This window comes from Crocodylus porosus, unplaced genomic scaffold (genome assembly GCF_001723895.1).
Source record: "Crocodylus porosus isolate Cpor-Errol unplaced genomic scaffold, CroPor_comp1, whole genome shotgun sequence".
Lineage (NCBI taxonomy): Eukaryota > Metazoa > Chordata > Crocodylia > Crocodylidae > Crocodylus > Crocodylus porosus.
Genome location: NW_017728933.1, coordinates 4,007,544 through 4,023,374, shown reverse-complemented (window position 1 = coordinate 4,023,374; position 15,831 = coordinate 4,007,544). Strand labels below are relative to the sequence as shown.

At 55.5% G+C, this 15,831-nt stretch overlaps 2 protein-coding genes and 1 long non-coding RNA gene across 4 annotated transcripts in view; 1 reads left to right on the top strand and 2 right to left on the bottom strand.

The window, feature by feature from the left end:
• Window positions 1-238: 238 nt before the first annotated feature.
• On the top strand, window positions 239-12,554 carry USP39 (ubiquitin specific peptidase 39). 2 transcript variants are annotated; one of them, XM_019546005.1, is made up of 13 exons: window positions 239-353; window positions 859-928; window positions 1,252-1,346; window positions 2,219-2,355; window positions 4,372-4,524; window positions 5,144-5,369; window positions 6,462-6,539; window positions 7,516-7,583; window positions 10,176-10,364; window positions 10,780-10,922; window positions 11,482-11,617; window positions 11,943-12,029; window positions 12,327-12,554. In XM_019546005.1, the coding sequence occupies exons 1-13, from the start codon at window positions 254-256 to the stop codon at window positions 12,372-12,374; spliced, it is 1,530 nt and encodes a 509-aa protein (XP_019401550.1). In that variant the 5' UTR covers window positions 239-253; the 3' UTR covers window positions 12,375-12,554. The 2 variants fall into 2 exon arrangements, with proteins under 2 accessions (XP_019401550.1, XP_019401549.1); XM_019546004.1 differs by lacking the exon at window positions 239-353 and adding an exon at window positions 466-780.
• On the bottom strand, window positions 10,906-11,474 carry LOC109317380. Its single transcript, XR_002103038.1, has 2 exons — window positions 11,075-11,474; window positions 10,906-11,024 (listed from the first exon to the last, which is right to left on the bottom strand). It is a non-coding gene; the product is annotated as an uncharacterized LOC109317380 (long non-coding RNA).
• Window positions 12,555-12,797: 243 nt separating the features above from the next.
• Window positions 12,798-15,831, bottom strand: part of SFTPB (surfactant protein B) — a 3,429-nt gene continuing 395 nt past the window's right edge. The window contains exons 3-10 of the mRNA XM_019545917.1: window positions 15,716-15,829; window positions 15,002-15,118; window positions 14,442-14,516; window positions 14,043-14,226; window positions 13,709-13,845; window positions 13,526-13,606; window positions 13,268-13,369; window positions 12,798-13,093 (exon numbers count right to left, since the gene is read on the bottom strand). Of these exons, the coding sequence (XP_019401462.1) occupies window positions 13,058-13,093; window positions 13,268-13,369; window positions 13,526-13,606; window positions 13,709-13,845; window positions 14,043-14,226; window positions 14,442-14,516; window positions 15,002-15,118; window positions 15,716-15,829 (846 nt within the window). The 3' untranslated portion in view covers window positions 12,798-13,057. The remainder of the gene's footprint in view (window positions 13,094-13,267; window positions 13,370-13,525; window positions 13,607-13,708; window positions 13,846-14,042; window positions 14,227-14,441; window positions 14,517-15,001; window positions 15,119-15,715; window positions 15,830-15,831) is intronic.

Here is a 15,831-nt window from a genome sequence, read left to right as displayed (position 1 = left end):
TGGGGCCGCGTCCCGAGGGGGAAGGGAGGGGCGGGACGGGGGGCCTGGTGTAGCAGAGACGTCCCGGCCCGAGGGCGGCGAGAAGCTTCCAAGAAAAACAGGAAAAAAGGGGGCGCTGTGTCTTTAAGGAGGAAACTCTGGGGAGAGCGGCGGTCGGCCACCTGGCAGCCCGCAGGGAGCATGCGCATACGTAGAAAGGCTGCTGGGTGGGGTTAGGCTCATCTGACTGGATATCATTAGGATGTGAGTGCGCATGTACAGGAGGGAAACTGAGACTCGCATGGAAACGGGGATCTGTAGTAAATCAGACGCCCACGGGCTCTGCGTGTCGGCGCATGCGCTAAAAGGCGGAAGTAAGCGGTTAGTTTTACGCTGGCTCCACCCTCGTCATGGCTACGGCACATGCGCTGTAAGAGTCCGCGCATGCGCAGAGCAGCAAGGGGGGGGGCTGTGTTGGGGGTGTGGACATGTCGAGCCGCGGAAAACGGGAGCGGGAGCGGGAGCTGCGCGCGTCCCCAAGGGGCTCGGGCTCGGCGCGGGGCAAGCGCGAGGCCGAAGGGGACACGCGGGGGGGGGCGGCGAGGGAGCGCGAGCGTGGCCGCGCTCGACGGGAACCGGAGCCTGAGCGCGCGCGCCTGAAGCGCGAGGCCGAATCCGAGCGGGAGCGCGAGCGCGCGCGGCGGGAGCGCGGCGGGGAGCGGGAGCGAGCCGAGGGGCCGCCCCGCATCAAGCGCGAGCGTGAGGCCGAGGCTGACTCCGACCCGGAGCCCGAAGTCACCGGTGGGCGCGGGGGGCCCGGGTCAGGGAGTGGGGGAGGAGGCCTGGGTTCCGCCACTGACGTGTGTCCCTGTCCCACAGTGCGCTACGGGCGCTTCGACCCCGAGGACCGGCGTAGCCGCCACTGCCCCTACCTGGACACTATCAACAGGTGCGGAACAGGGTGCTTAGGCGCGCACACATCTGCGCATGTGTGGCTGCGCTGGCATGCACATGTGCATAGGCTCGCATGTATCGCACACATGTGCCTGCCTCAGCATAGAGGTGAGCCCACATGTGCCCCATGACCGCCGTGCCCCCATGTGCACGCACTCCCCCAGGCTCCAGAGCAGGGGCAACATCTGCCTCCCACTGGCCCAGGGCTGGGAGCCAGGGTGGGGCATGGGGACAGGTCCCAGAACCGGCCTCAGGCAGGTCTGCGCTGGGGCCACCTCCAGGCCTTGGCCACCCTGTCTTTTCCCCTTCCACTCCCAGGAGCGTCCTGGACTTTGACTTCGAGAAGCTCTGCTCCATCTCCCTGTCACACATCAACGTCTACGCCTGCCTTGTCTGCGGCAAGTACTTCCAGGGTGAGTGCCTGAATGCAGCTGTGCGGCACCATGCTGGGGGGACTGGGTGGCAGGGGCCTGCGCTGGTTTCCTCTGGTCTTGACTCTTCCCCCAGGCCTCACATTTCAGGAGCCAGCAAAGCTGGGAAGCGTAATGTTGCTGCTGCTGTACAATGTGCCCAGGGCACTCCAGCAAAGATTCAGTTTCCTTACTTCATTCACACAACCTAGCTCTGCATGTACAAACATACTTGTGGGTGTATGAATACATAGATGTGGGTGCATATATGCTCATGTGTGTTTGTGAATACAAATATGTGCATGCATGTGTGTGCATGTGCACATGCCTATACATACATAAATCAACGTGTGTACATGTGCACATACACATGCATAACTCCTTGTTTGTGTGGGACTGTATATGTACATGTTTGCATATATGTGCATGTCTATACATAGATGTATATACACACACATACATGCAAGTGTACGCATCTACATATACACGTGTATGTAGTTGTGTGTGTACATGTGTAGTTGCGTGTGTACACGTGTATGTAGTTGCGTGTGTACATGTGTGCACTTGTGTACGTGCATATATGTACAAAAATTCATGTGGATACCTGTGTATGCATGTCTATGTTGTATTTGTATATGAATCTTGTAGGGTTAAAGTAAGGCATTGTAATGCTAAAAGTGAGGCTATTTATTTGTCAATATAAATCTTCATTACAAAGTCTTGCTTTTACCCTACAAGATTTATATACAACATCTATATATGTGCATACATGTGTATGTGTTTCTGTTCGTATGTATCTGTGTGTGGATGTGTATATATGCAAATGTGTAGATGTGTGCCCTGTATACCTGACCCACTGCCCCTTTCACATGCAGGCCGTGGCCTGAAGTCCCATGCCTACATCCACAGTGTGCAGTTCAGCCACCACGTCTTCCTGAACCTGCATACGCTCAAGTTCTATTGCCTGCCTGACAACTATGAGATCATTGACTCCTCGCTGGAAGACATCACGGTACGTTCGAGGGAGGGACTGAGACATGGGAGGGACTGGGAGGAGCAGGGAGCACAGCATGAAGAAACCTTAGAGACAACTGTGAGTTTGGGTCAGTCACCAAGGCCCCAACAGGTTTTCGGTCGCAAGGCACAGCCCTAACACACGTGTGATCTAACAGCCAAGGCACGCACATATGTTTGCCTATGACATAGGGAGGGCCACTTGTATGGTTGGGGGCCTCTGTCGCCAGCCCTATGAGAAGAGGCTGAGGGACCTGAATCTCTTTAGTCTCCGCAAGAGGAGACTGAGGGGGGATCTTGTGACTGCCTACAACCTTATCAGGAGCCAGCGGCAGGGACTCGGGGAAAGTCTGTTCACCAGGGCCCCCCTTGGAGTCGCTAGGAACAATGGCCACAAGCTGTGGGAGGATAGGTTTTGGTTAGATATTAGAAAGAACTACTTCACTGTAAGGGTGGCCAGAGCCTGGAATAGGCTTCCCAGAGAGGTGGTGGTCTCACCTCCCCTGGAAATCTTCAAGAGGAGACTGGATAGGCACCTAGCTGGGGTCCTATGACCACTCCCACCCCCAGTGCTCATTTCTGCCCATGGCGGGGGGTTGGACTCGATGATCTGTCTAGGTCCCTTCTGACTCATTGATTCTATGACATAGCACTACCCCACTCAGACTTCCCTAGGCTGAGCCAGTTCCCATCCTTTCCCAGGTTCCTTTTCTACAGCTGCCCATGCACATGGTGTGTCACCTTCCACCAGTCTCTTGAATATCTGGAGGCATCATGGACTCCGGGTTTTACTGAATGGGTTCCCATCCCAGCCTGATCCTTCTGGGACTGAACTATTCCACCCCTTGTCCAGCCATCCTGCGACAGGAGCCCATTCCTGGCTCAAGTGCCTAATTTTGTTTCTGTCAGGACTTCAGGTATTGGTCAGGGGCACTGATCAGGCCAGTGCTTTAGCAAAGGCTTTGCACAAGCAGCTTATGTAGCAATCAGTGCTCCAGCCAGGCCTAGGGGCTGGAACGGGCTCATCTTGCCCATAGTAAATCTCTGCCTAAGGGCGGATCCCAACTGAGAGTCTGCAGTGCGAAGCAGCCACACACAAGGTGGATGTGGTTTTGGGAGGCATCAATAGGAGCGTTGGGACAAGATGCAGGAGGTGATCATGGCTCTACTCTAGATTGCACGCCATTGCGGCTTCCACTTAAACACGATGTGGAAATGTGAGAGAGGGTCTAGAGCTGGTGACAAATATGGAGGTTTTAGAAAGCAAGTCCTGCAAGGAGAGGATGAAGAAGCTGGGCTTGGGGGGAAAAGACACCTAAGAGGCATGATACTGGTGGCGGGGGAAGTGGTTAAACCTTCTCTAGAGGCACTGGTTGGCTGCAGCCCAGGATGAGGATGGCGGCTGGGCTGTACCAGTGCTTCTGCTGGGACTCAAACCAGAGGGTCCTAGCTAGAGGATCTTGCCTTTTCATTCAAGCTCAGACCAAAGTTGCATTTGGGGGTCTAGAAGTAATTTCTTCCCCAGTCATATTGGTATGGACTTGGGAGGTGGGGGTGGGGGAAGGGTTACCTTCCTCTCTAGTGGAAGCACGGCCTCCCTCTGGGATTTCTGGAGCATCTATTAACAACTCTTTACAGCAGCAGGATGCTGGCCACCACAGCTCCCCTGCTTTCACTGTGGAAGGCTCGGAGGTGATGTCTGGTGTTGTGCCAGCATTGTCTCTTTTGGAGAGTTTAGATGATGGATGGGTATGGGATGGTTTGGACAGTGCTGATCCTGCTTCAGGGAGGGAGTTGGACTAGATGTGACCTCTGCAGGTCCCTTCTAGCCACACTTCCTTATGATTCATCAGCTGCTGCCTATAGGTTACCATTGTGGGTTAGATCATTGCTTACCACACAGCCAGGCTAGCCCAGCAAAGGTCTTTTACTGCCCGGGGGTCTCCCATATTGTGTGATGCTGACATCCATAACTCTGAGTCCCCCAAACCCTGCACCTTTCTTCTCTCTGCAGTATGTGCTGAAGCCCACATTCACCAAACAACAGATTGCCAACCTGGACAAGCAGGCCAAGCTGTCGCGGGCATATGACGGTACCACCTATCTGCCAGGCATTGTGGGATTGAATAACATCAAGGCCAATGACTATGCCAATGCTGTGCTCCAGGTAGGTGCCCCTGAAGCTGGGAGCCTATGGGGTGTGTTGATCCCTTAGAATAGATTTGGCAGGAGGGGGAGGGGAGCTGAGGATTTCCTTCGACAGCTCCTGTTCTCATGAATCCTTCAATGTCAAAGCAAACACGATTAGAATTGACCATCAGAACTGCCAGGGACTGGGTCAGATCCTAAGTCTGTCTTGTCCAGTCTCCTGTTTCACATGGCAGCAGAGAGCAGAGGCAGAGAGGGGGAACTGGGTATTTTGCCCCTGTTCTTCTCTTACGTGTAGCCTCCAGCCTTTAAAGTCTAGGATGTTCTGATTCAGAGACTATGCCTCTCACTCCTGTGCTCAACAGCTACTGATTCCCCCTTCTGCCAAGAACATGTCCAATCCCTGTGAACCCGACTGAACTCTGTTTCCCCCGCATCTGGTAGCAATGAGTCCTACCCTTGAATGACATGTTGGGTGAAAAAGAACTGCTTTGTTTTCACGTAGGCTCATGTAGTCTCTAGGCCTGGAACAGAGATGGAGGGCGGGGTGGTCTGAGTTGGAGAGCTTCCTTGAGTTAGCCTCAGGGTGCCTGGCCACTTGGCTGTTCACTCTGCATCCTACCCACCCCCATGCCCAGGCTCTGTCCAATGTTCCACCCCTCCGTAACTACTTCCTGGAAGAAGACAACTACAAGAGCATTCAGCGCCCACCAGGAGACATCATGTTCCTGTTGGTTCAGCGATTCGGGGAGCTAATGCGGAAACTATGGAACCCCCGTAACTTCAAGGCCCATGTGTCCCCCCATGAGATGCTGCAAGCTGTGGTGCTTTGCAGCAAGAAGAATTTTCAGATCACCAAGCAAGGTTAGGGGGAACTGGGCTAGATGGGGTTGGGCAGGGGTAGGTGGGGCATGGCTGTGGCTAGAAGAGGGCAGGTTGTGTGGGAGAGAAGTCAGTGTTACCCTAGACCCTTGGATTGGGAAATCAGTGGGTTGTTGAGAGGGGGAATACTTCAGGGTCCTGCTGTGCTTCCAAATTAAAGCTGGATGCAAACCAGCTGTAAAATTAGTACACATTTTCAAGCACTAATTGCTTGGCTCTTTTTATAGGTAGATGGCCATTTTAATGGCATGGTAATTACTTTGCATATATGACTGGCCTAAATTTATTGCGTGGTTCACCAGCAAATCGTGCAATATATGTAGCAGGGGCTTGAGAGACTACAAGGGTTTTTTTTTTTAAATTCATGTTAGTTTACTTAGCAGACAGTAAATGCTTTTACACCAAGAAATGCACTAGTTACTTTTTAAGTGAAATTTGCACTTAGTTTTGTAGATTAGGTAATTGAGGGTTTTGCTGGGACATTTTGGCCCCTACCACGTTACATATATTATGCAACTCACTGGTGAAGCATACAATAAATTTAGACTGGCCACACATGCAGAGTAAAACCAGCCACATGTGCAAAGGAAGTATTACCAATTAACTGGTTAATCACATGATATATTTAGATTGGCCATACATGCAAAGTAATTATCACACCAGAAAAGTGGCTGTCTAGCTACAAAAAGCCACATAGCTATAAAGTCAGTGCTTGAAAAGGTGTAAGAACTTGATAGCTGGTTTCTATCCAGCTTTCATTTGAACATGAGGCAGGTTTATCTGCTGCGCTAGCTGGGGCTGGAGGTTTGTGCCACTCACCAGGGCTGGGTTTAGCCAGGGATGGTGTGAAAGGCAATGCAACAAGCTCTCGGGTGGCCCATGGCTCAGCAGTTCAAGCAGGGGACACCCCAGTCTGGGCCGTGGCAAAGCCCAGAGCTCCCAGCTCTGACGGGGCTAAGTCAGCAGTGCCTTGGGACCCCATGGCTTGGGGCTGTGTTGTGCCAGAGGCTATACAAACTCCCACTGGCTTAGAAAAGGGAATTCCTCACCCCTCTCTTCCTTTTCCATTCCCAGGCGATGGTGTGGATTTCCTCTCCTGGTTCCTCAACGCTCTTCACGCTGCTCTAGGCGGGACGAAGAGGAAGAAAAAGAGTGAGTCGGTGTAGCAGGCTCAGAGGTGTCTCTCCCAGTGCCTGGCAGACCCTCTGGGGTCTCTGTATCTTTTAGTCCTCCTACATAGGCAGACTTGTTTTTCCCCAGACCACCAGGTACCTCACCTGTACATCTGGCTCAGAGCTCCTTGCCCTGGGGCAGCCACAGCCACCCCACTCCCCAAATCCAGAGGCTGGGCTTATATACCCCCAAGCCCTGTCCCAGCTTTCTGCCCCGCCTCCCTCAGTATCCAGGTGGTTTTATCCACAGCCTTGCATTCTGCAGCCTATGGCTTAATATAAACAGGTGCCACTTTGTCCTCAGTCTTTCTGCCATCAGTGCTGCCTGAGCCGTCACCCCAGCCTTCTAGTAATGGGTAGGGTAAAGGGTTCCTTGTTACAGGGGGCAAACTGGGAGATCCGAGCCAGTGGCTGGATGATGGAGGTGCTGGGGTGGCATGTCTGCTGCTTTGGGGTTCCCCTGACAGCTTCCACCACACTTGGGAACATGGGATTGGGTAAAACCATCTAAGTTGTTTCCTTCCTCAACTACTGGCTGCATTGCTTTGGGTTATCTGGCAACACAGTTACCTAGATACCCCTGCTCTAGATAATTCTGTACCATCCTTGCTTCAAGCCACTTACTGTTATTTACGCCAGGGCTACTTAATCCCTGGCTGAATCTGACCCATGGGTCTCCCTGTGGGCACAGAAATTTGGGAGTGGCAGTAATAAACTCCACCATTGCTCTGCCCCCACAGTAACCGTTTTCCAAGCCCCACACAGCAGGGTTGGCCCTGGCCGGACTGGTTCCATTCAGCTGGGTTCTTACACAGGCCCGTGGACCCAAATCCAGTCTGTGGGATGAATAGGTTGGGCACCATTTATCTATGCTACCCCCTCCATATTCTCCTGCCTGCCCTCGCTCTGAGCTTCTTGGTGCCCACTCATGGGTCCCCCACTCGGTGTCTCCACAGCCATTGTGACTGACGTTTTCCAGGGCTCCATGCGCATCTTCACCAAGAAGCTGCCACACCCTGACCTGGTGAGTGCCCAGCCCATTGCAGTCACAGGATGCTCCACATTCTTTCCCTCAAGCTTCCATGGATGTGCCTGTTAACGCTATGGCTCAACTCAACCCCTTAGCCCTTGACCAGCCCCAGACTGGCACCTAGTTAAGCATGCTGGGAACCTGTGCTTTCCTTACTGGTGGTTGGCATTTGCGATTGCTAGCAGCACTGAGAGCTTCCGGCCGAGATCAAGGCCCCACTGTCCTGGGCTCCATGCAGACCCAGCCCCTAAGGCTGGTCCTGTCCATGATAGAGGCAAGTGATTTAAAGCAGCATCTTCTTGCTTCATAGTGGAAATTATAGTTTCTAGTACCAGCTTTGTGCCCCTGATGCATTCTGTAAGGGGCCAAGCCCAGTCTCACCGCTAATCTGGGCTGGGGGTCTATGCTTGTGTGGGGCACCTCTGACTTAAGGATTCTTTGGGCTACAAAAATACCATATTTCCTCACATACAGCACACCGCAGAATATAATACACATCTTGCTTTTGAGTGGAAGAATATAGATTCATAGAAAATGAAAGTTGGAAGGGACCTCAGGAGGTCATCTAGTCCACCCCCCTGCTCAAACCAGGGCCAGCCCCAGCTAGATCAGCCCAGCCAGGGTGTCGTCAAGCTTGGCCTTAATCTCCAAGGATGGAGATTCTACCACCTCTCTAGGTAACCTGTTCCAGTACTTTACTATCCTCCTAGTGAGAGAATTTCTCTTGATATCTAACCTCAACTTCCCTTGCTACAGCTTGAGCCCATTGCTCCTTATTACTTGCCATCACTGAGAAGAGTCTAGTTCTACCCTTCAGATAACTGAAGGTTGCTGTTTCATCCCTCCTCTTTTCTTCTTTTCTCCAGACTAAATAAGCCCAGTTCCCTCAACCTCTCCTCATAAGTCATGTCCCCCTCACCATTTTTGTTGCCCTCTCCTGGACTCTTACCAATGTGGACACATAGTTTCTATAGTGGGGGCCCAAAACTGGACTCCAGGTATGGCATGGATGAGGCTATATAGAGGAGAATAATTGCTTCCTCTTGATTTGCTGGCAGTGTTTCTACTAATACAGCCCAATATGCTGTTAGCCTTCTTGACAACATGGGCACACCGTTGGCTCATATCCAGCTTATTGCCCACTGTGACCCCCAGGTCTTTTCTGGCAGAGCTGGTGCTTAGCTAGTCAATCCCCAGCCTGTACAACCCCAGCATGGGTTTATATTGTCCTAAGTGCAGGGCTTTGCACTTATCCTTGTTGAACTTTGTAAGAATTCTTTCAGCCCAATCTAGTGTGTTAAGGTCTCTCTGAATCCTACCTCTACCCTCTAGCATATCCACTCCTCCCCTCAGCTTGGTGACATCCACAGGTTTCCTGAGGATGCACTCCATTCCATCTTCAGCTTGTTGGGGCCCAAGAAGATGGTTCTTTGTAGTGATCGAGTAGCAGCTACCTGTTGGCTTCTCACTAGATTTTAAACTGACACCCTGCTCTGAGCATTTCTCCCATGTCACTAAGGCATTTATAAGCCCATGAGACCAAAGACAGAGTGGAGGCCCTGGTCTGCCTTCAGGCTGCCTGATTTTGGGCAGAGGAGGTGGAGGAGGGATGTGCGGGATGACATGTAACAAGGGTGTGCGTTGTATGTGTGAAGATACATTAGCTCCCACCTCATGCCTCTTTCGTAAGTGCTGAGGGCCCAGCACTACAGTGGATTGGGCTAGGGGAGCCCTTGAGGGGCGGATTAGCCTCCATATGCCCCTCTCTCCAGCCTGCTTCTAGAGCAGTGAGGCAGTGGAATTAGATGCCCAGGGGATTTGTGGACTCCATCACTGGGTGGGTTCAACAACAGATTGGGCAACTACTGTTCAGAGATGATCCCGGTGTCGTGATACCTGAGCTCTGCTGTGGGGATTTCCCAGGCTTTGCTGGCTACTGCACAGGGCCAGTAGGGAATTAACCCCTGTTCCCCTCCACTTGCTGCTAAGCATGTCTTGTTTTTCTAAGCCTTGCTCTGAGACATCACTGTAGCCTGGGCTGGGGACAGTGCCTGGGCTGTACCAATGCTCCCGCTGGGGACTGACTCTGGAAGCTCCTGGCTAAAGAGTCTTGCCCTTCCTTCCGTTCAGGCTCAGACCAATGCCACACTAAGGGTCAGGAAGGAATTTTCCCCCTGGTCAGATTGATACAGACTGCCTCTAGCAGAATCCTGGGATCTCTTGGATGTCTTGAGTGTCTGTTGACATTTTACTGCAACAGGACATTGGCTGCTGTGGTCCCCCTGCTTTTCCTGTGGCAGGTTTGGGTGTGAGGTCTTGTATTGTGTCAGCGTTGACAGTAGCTTTATTAAGAAGTTGGGTAATAGATGTGTCTGGGATGGTTTGGACAAGGCTAATTCTGGCTCAGGCAGGGGTTGGGCTAGACGTGTCCACTGCAGATCCTTCCAGCCCCATTTCTCTGTGCTTTCCCCTTGAAAATCCGTGGAATTTAGCAGCCTTAGTCCTGGCTTTAGTGTATCTTGTCAGGGGTGGGGAAGCTGCTGTAGGCAGGACTGAATTTCACCTCCCCGACCTACTTTTCCCCAGCCAGCAGAGGAGAAGGAGCAGCTGTTGTTGAATACTGAGTACCAGGAGACCATGGTGGAGTCGACCTTCATGTACCTGACACTGGACCTGCCCACAGCCCCACTCTACAAGGACGAGAAGGAGCAGCTCATTATCCCCCAAGTGCCCCTCTTCAACATCCTGGCCAAGTTCAATGGCATCACGGAAAAGGTACGGCCAGCACTACCACCTTCCAGCCACTGGGGGCGCCCTTCCTGGCTTGTTCCACTGCTTAGCCAGGAGCTCCAGGCAAGAGGGGGAGGGGATCATCAGGCATCTTAAAGCTGTTCAGCGGTGTGGGGGTAGGGAGGTGGATTGGTTAAAGCAAGGGATGGCTAACCTGTGCCATAGGTACCCTGCTCCTGGCAGGGATCAGAGTAATGGATGAGGCAGGGAATACAGGACAGGGAGTAGAGAGAAGAGAAACAGATGGGGCAGGGAGCCCAGGGCAGGGAAGGTTGTTAATAGAGGGTCCCAGGGAGCTGTTGCCAGGCTCAGCTGCTACCCCAGCAAGATAGCAGGCCTTTGGCCTCTACTCTCGGCCCCATCACTGAGGTTCCTACATCCCTGCTTCTGCGTGTTCCAGGAGTACAAGACATACAAGGAGAACTTCTTGAAGCGGTTCCAGCTGACCCGACTGCCACCCTACCTCATCTTCTGCATCAAGCGCTTCACCAAGAACAACTTCTTTGTGGAGAAGAACCCCACCATCGTCAACTTCCCCATCACGTGGGTTCCTGCTAGGGTGGGGGGGCAGAAGTGAAGGGCTGGATGGCACTAAGCCTTGAGGCACACCCTCAGGGCTGGGGTCTCCCATGGCCCCCCCCCCACCTTCTGTACCCCCTGCCTGGGTCTAGGGTATCCTGTGCACCCCCCACCACTGCATGGGTGTGGAATTGCTTGTACCCTCCTGCCTGGGGTCTCCTATGCCCCCCTGTTCAGTACCTGGGTCCCAAGGGCTGGATGTGCTTGCAGTGATGCCCCCCAGATAATATTCCAGGGCAGCAGAGATTCCACAAGCCTCTTTCTACCATCTGCCAGCCCTGTCTGCTACAGGAGGGTGGTGTTGTGGGGCAGGGTATCCAACAGCACCCTTCCCCGGGTTCACAGCTGTATGACTGTTTGAGCTTGCCTTAGTTTGTGCATTAAGCAGGTCCCGTTCTTCCTCAGTTGCTGGGAGCTTCACCCTGGGACCAGGCCGGCTCCATGGCAATGCCCTGGGCAGGCATGGGATGGTAGGGGGGTGGTATGGATCCACTGATGCTCCCCTGCCTCCCCCCCCCACCAGGAACGTGGACCTCCGCGAGTACCTTTCAGAGGAAGTCCAGGCCACACACACGCACACCACATACGACCTCATTGCCAACATTGTCCATGATGGAAAGCCCACCGAGGGATCGTACCGCATCCATGTGCTGCATCACGTGAGTGACTGTTAGGTCCTCTGTGCCCCCAATTGCCCAGGTCTCGGGTCTTCCGTGCCCCCCTCCCTGCCTAGACCTGGGGTCTTCTGTCCTGCCCCAACCCCCACTGCCCAGATCTGGGATCTCCCATCCCGGCAACTGCCTGGGCCTGGGAAGCTCCAATGCCCACCCTCTGCACAGGCCTGAGGGTGCTTCCTTGTCCAGTCTGAGGTCACCTGTGCCCCCCTCACTGGCCAGGTCTGGTGTCTCCTGTGCAGCCCCCAACCTGGATCTCAGATCTGCCATGCCCACCCCACCCCCTCATCCCTCGGTGTCACCTTGGCAGGGCACAGGCAAGTGGTATGAGCTGCAGGACCTCCAGGTGACTGACATCCTGCCCCAGATGATCACACTCTCTGAAGCCTACATCCAGGTGAGTGGGGCATTGCGGGGTGGGGCAGGTAGTGCTGCTGTTCTTGGCCCCTTGTGAAAGGCTTTGGGACTATGGCTGTGAATTGGGCCTGGACATGGGGCAATGAGTGTGTTGTGGTGGTCCCCCCCACGCCCAGATCGCCACACTCCAGGTTGCAGGCAGGGAATCGGCTTTCAGGCCAGCTGGGACAGGATGGCAGCCCTCCCCCATCCCCATCTTGGGCAGTGGGAGGCTAACTGGGGAAACTGAGGCATGGAAGCAGAACCTCACTGCCTGGCTTTTTCTACCCTCCCCCAGATCTGGAAGAGGCGAGAGGATGAGGAGACCATCCAGCAGGGTGCGTGAGCAACGTACAGCACTGGCGTGGACTGCTGATATCTCCAGCTGGGTACCTGGGGGGGGGCACCTCCCTTCCCCCCTGCTGCACTCCTTATTGCCAGCCAGACACTGGCCCCCTCAGCAGGTGCCAGGCTCTGCCCAGGGACTTTTCTGCCTGCACCAAGAACTTTAAAGGGTTTTTATTTTTTATTGCGTCTCCGGTCTCCTTCCTGCCCCTGTGGTGCCCCCCACAGCTGGCCTCGGCTGGGAGACATCCACAGGGCTGCCAACCCCCTCCCAATGCCAGACTGGTTATACTGGGCACGCAATGCTCTCAGGAGTATCAGTAACTCCCCTCCCTCTCCTGGCCCAGCTGGGGTGGGGGGGTAGTTAAAGCTTTGGCTCATTCCCCCCCTCCCCCCCCCCAGCAACAAACCCCTTACCCCTGTTCTTTCGTACCGGGGCAGCTGGCTGGGGTCTTGGATGAGGGGAGAAGGGAGCCTGAGTCCCAGCAGGGGCTTTAGGTCCCCCTGCCCCCAGGTGAAATGCAGCACTTCTAAGTCATCTGGCAAAGCAGTGGGGTTTATTGTAACAGCTGTTTCCAGAGGAGGAGCACAGGCCTGGGCCCAGCTGTGCTAGGGGGGAGCTTGGATTCCTGGGGGGCGCAAAAGTCGGGCTGCAGGGGCATCTTGTTGCTGGGGGGGGTACTGCTACCCCCACACGTGGTCCTGGCAGTGCTTCAAAGCCTGGAAGAGAATTGTGGGGGTCACTGTGTGCCCTGGGCTACTTGGAGGCCCCCAACTGGGATGGGGGGTGACAGAGTCACTACCACCCACATGGTTCAGGGCAGGCCCTGAGGGTCAGGCAGGGACCCGTGTACCCTGAGGGGCCCAATCAGTGCCCTCCAGGGCAGTACTCACGCCACACTCCTTAGCTGCCTCCACGCTGGAGCACCAGTAGATGGGGCCCAGGCTGCAACGCTTGAGGTCTGAGGCACTCTTGGCCTCACATGCCCCCAGATCCTGCAGGCACAGGTTCCTGTTAGTCTGTCCAGGCCTGTGCAGTGCCTGCCCCCACTGCCACCCTCCAGTGCTGGGGCAGGGCTTCTAGCCTTCCGCTAGGGCCAGTGCCAACCTGCAGGGCGGGATCTAACCAAACCCCTTGGGCACCTCCCTTACCTGGCAGGCAGCAAGGGCATCCTGGTGCCTCCCCCACAGCAGGGGCAGGCGGGGCTGATGCTGGTAGATGAAGTCCATACACTGGCGGGCAGGGGGGGCATGAAGGAGGGGGAGGTCAGTGCATGGGCACCCCCAGACCTCCCCCCCTCCCCCCACCTAGGGCTTTGGTTGCCCAGCACTCACCTGCTCCCACCCTAGGTGGGCACTGGCGCAAGCTCTCAGCAGTGCTGCCTCGGCCCCCAGTCCAGAGCTGTTGCTCCCTGTACCTGCCAGTGCTAGGCAGGCCCTGCAGTGCCCTGCCTGCCCCCCAGCTTCTGCTTCTGTGTGGTATGCAGAGGATTAGTGCCCCCTCCACCATGCCCAGACCCCTACTTCCCAGGGCAGGCAGTGATGTACACCCCCAAATGTGGCCAGGCCTGATCCTAGACACCCTTGGACTCAGGGGGGCCCAATCCTGTGCAGTCCCTCACACTCCTCACCCTCCCATCTGTGGCTCCTACCCACAGCCTGAGCTCACCGGGGCCATAGCCATCCTTGGCTGCACACATGAGCAGCATCCCGCAGAGCAGGCGAGGCCCAAGCTGGCCCAGTGCTGCCTCCAGCGCAATCACCGTGTACTTCTCAGCCAGGCACTGGCAGGTCCCAGCTACTGCACCTGGCAGCAGGTGGCACAGCCCAGACAGGGCCTTGGCAATACCCTCCTGGAGCGGCAAGAGGGGACAGTCAGGAGCTCCCCCAGCCCCGCCAGCTGCCTCTACCCATTTCTGTGGGGAGTGTTGACTCTGGATCCTAATGACGACAGTGCCCAGCCTTGTTCCCACTGAGTGGCAGAGCTTGGACACCGGCAACAGCCCAAGCCAGCTTGTGACAGCCGCCAACCCCTGAATACTGCCTCCCCCACTCTCACAGGCAGTACCTTGGGAATGGTGGATTCGAGCCGGCCCACGAAGGAGCGACACATCCAGCAGAGTGGCAGGGGGATAGGCAGGGCCTGGGTGGGAGGGAGGTGTCAGGGCTGGGTTGGGGCAGTGGCTGAAGAATTGCCCCAGCTGGAGCCCAAAGACCCCAGTTGTGGCAGTAAGTAGCAGCGCTTCCAGCCCCCAAACAGCTCCCGGTGCTGGCTGGATCCATGGTGGGAAGTGTCTGGAACCCCTGACTTCTGAATCCTGGGACCTAATGACCATTACATTAACTCTGGTGCCCAGCGATGGCTATGTTGGCCCACTGCCCCTTCAGCTTCTTGTTCACTCTGAATCATAATGATGGAGTTGACTCTGGATGCATTGACTGAACCCAGCGGTTTCTGACCTTTAAATGCTAACTCCAAAGCCCAGTGATGGCTGTATTAACTCTTTCACTTTTTATCACTCCAGCGATGTTTCTCTCCCAGCTCCCCGCCTGAGGTGTCTGACCTCTCTCCCAGCCCCTGGCCCCGCACCCACCTCCTCACCGCAGGCACCCAGAGCCCAGTCATACCTGGGGGTCAGCATAGGCAGCATAGAGACCTCGCAGCAGCTGGTGCAGCAGTGGGTCTCGGCTCCAGGCAGGGCCTTGGGGGCACAGCCCCATCTGGGTGCAGACAGCTCCAGGCTTCTGGGGGGCAGAGTGGGGTCACAGGGCCCCAGCCCAGATGCCTGGGTTCTCTCCCAGGCCTAGGAGGGGTTAGGGGCTGGGGGATTACTGCAGGGGTGTTGGGAGCCTGGATGTCTGGGTTGTCTAGCTTTAAGAGAATTGGGATCTGGGGGTTAGAGCGGGGGTTCTCTTGGAGGGGGGTGCTGGGGTCCTGGACTCCTGGATTCTTGCAGGGTGGCCTGGGGGACCGAGAGCAGAGGGCTGGGGGTGAGATGCTGCTTCTCTGGGGGTGTAGTCTTGGGAAGTTAGAAGAGGGAGGGGCTGCGGGACTGGGCCCCTGGAAGTCTGGCTTCCTTGAGGGGGAGCAGGGACACCCGGATGCCTTCCTCCAACCCCACCAGACCCCCTAGAGAACCCAAGCAAGCTGTGAGCTCAGATGCCTAGGTGCCCAAGCCACCTCCCTGAGGGGTGTGGGGGTCCCCCTGGGCCCCTGCCTGGGTTCCACTCCCCATGCCTCAGTTTCTCCAGCTCCAAGAGGCTGCTCCACCCTCCCACCCAGTTCTGGATGGTGGAGTTGGGGGGGGAGGGTAGAGAAGGGGGGCTGTACTCTGCACTTACAACCTGACCCTCCAGGCAGGTGAGGAGGAGGGCAAAGGCCTTGTCTACCAGCTCCTGGCACATGGGTACTATTGCAGGCATCGGCAGCGCCTGGCACTCCTGGCTCAGTGCCTGCT

Coding starts and splice junctions, on each gene's coding strand:
- USP39 (XM_019546004.1), top strand. CDS start 468: ATGTCGAGCCGCGGAAAACGGGAGCGGGAGCGGGAGCTGCGCGCGTCC. Junction 2,356..4,371: donor CCTCGCTGGAAGACATCACG/GTACGTTCGAGG, acceptor TTCTCTCTGCAG/TATGTGCTGAAGCCCACATT. Junction 11,618..11,942: donor GCATCCATGTGCTGCATCAC/GTGAGTGACTGT, acceptor TCACCTTGGCAG/GGCACAGGCAAGTGGTATGA.